General features: G+C 69.7%; 1 protein-coding gene across 1 annotated transcript in view; it reads left to right on the plus strand.

The window, feature by feature from the left end:
* The window catches only part of RPTOR (regulatory associated protein of MTOR, complex 1), a 78,286-nt gene that overhangs the window by 70,359 nt on the left and 6,457 nt on the right, over nucleotides 1-1,470 (plus strand). Inside the window, exon 21 of the mRNA XM_014528386.1 lies at nucleotides 102-206. Coding sequence (XP_014383872.1) covers nucleotides 102-206 — 105 coding nt within the window. The remainder of the gene's footprint in view (nucleotides 1-101; nucleotides 207-1,470) is intronic.

The following is a 1,470-nucleotide window of genomic DNA, read 5'->3' on the forward strand; positions in this document are numbered from 1 at the left end:
TGGCCCCTCGGGAGGGCGCGCCCACGGGGACAGCCTGCTGGCGGCGCTGCTCCCGCCAGGAGCCAGGCCTGCGTGCTGACCGCGTCTCTCCTCTCCCCAAGATGACGGCGCCATCAGAGTCTGGAAGAATTTTGCTGATTTGGAAAAGAATCCAGAGATGGTGACGGCGTGGCAGGGGCTCTCGGACATGCTGCCGACAAACCGAGGTCAGTGTCAAGGCCAAGCCTGGAACCGTGAGCCGGCCGCTTCCCCATCTCCACAAGCGCATCTGCCTGGGAGAGGCGGCGGTGCAGGGGCCGTCGGGCTGACCTCTGACCTGGGGCGTCCCTGGCCTGCGTGCACCTGTCCTCAGCCTCATCCCTGGCTGGCCGGGGTGTCGCTGGGAAAAGCTGACGGGGCTGGGGGACTGCGTTCTGTGCTCTTTGTACCCAAATTAATCCCCCTTGTGGGGCGAGTGTGCCATGGTCGCCAGCGTGTGCTTGTGTCTGGGCTGGAGGTCATGCGCTCGCCTGACCCGCCCTGTGCTGGGCTGGCCCCCTGTGCTGAGGGTGCGCTGACCTGGCCCCCTGTGCTGAGGGTGCGCTGACCTGGCCCCCTGTGCTGAGGGTGCGCTGACCTGGCCCCCTGTGCTGAGGGTGCGCTGACCTGGCCCCCTGTGCTGAGGGTGCGCTGACCTGGCCCCCTGTGCTGAGGGTGCGCTGACCTGGCCCCCTGTGCTGAGGGTGCGCTGACCTGGCCCCCTGTGCTGAGGGTGCGCTGACCTGGCCCCCTGTGCTGAGGGTGCGCTGACCTGGCCCCCTGTGCTGAGGGTGCGCTGACCTGGCCCCCTGTGCTGAGGGTGCGCTGACCTGGCCCCCTGTGCTGAGGGTGCGCTGACCTGGCCCCCTGTGCTGAGGGTGCGCTGACCTGGCCCCCTGTGCTGAGGGTGCGCTGACCTGGCCCCCTGTGCTGAGGGTGCGCTGACCTGGCCCCCTGTGCTGAGGGTGCGCTGACCTGGCCCCCTGTGCTGAGGGTGCGCTGACCTGGCCCCCTGTGCTGAGGGTGCGCTGACCTGGCCCCCTGTGCTGAGGGTGCGCTGACCTGGCCCCCTGTGCTGAGGGTGCGCTGACCTGGCCCCCTGTGCTGAGGGTGCGCTGACCTGGCCCCCTGTGCTGAGGGTGCGCTGACCTGGCCCCCTGTGCTGAGGGTGCGCTGGCCGCAACCCCACAGGCACAGCTCTGCACGCTGCCTGTCGGGTGGGGGAGCCCGGCCGCATGCGCAGTGAGTGCCAGGCCACCTGCTGCCCTTCCAGGAGGCAGGTCAGGGATCGCAAGGGTCCCGAGGCCTCAGCGCACGGCCGCTGTGCCCACAGCAGACGTTCAGGTTGGGGTCAGGCTGTCAGGGTCTGGGTTCCCGGAGCCCTTGTCTCCCTCCCTTGCCCGGTGCTGCTGCTGCCGGAGGCTTCTCTGCTCCACCCCCACCCCCACCGTC

This window comes from Myotis brandtii, unplaced genomic scaffold, assembly GCF_000412655.1.
Source record: "Myotis brandtii unplaced genomic scaffold, ASM41265v1 scaffold632, whole genome shotgun sequence".
Classification (NCBI taxonomy): Eukaryota; Metazoa; Chordata; class Mammalia; order Chiroptera; family Vespertilionidae; genus Myotis; species Myotis brandtii.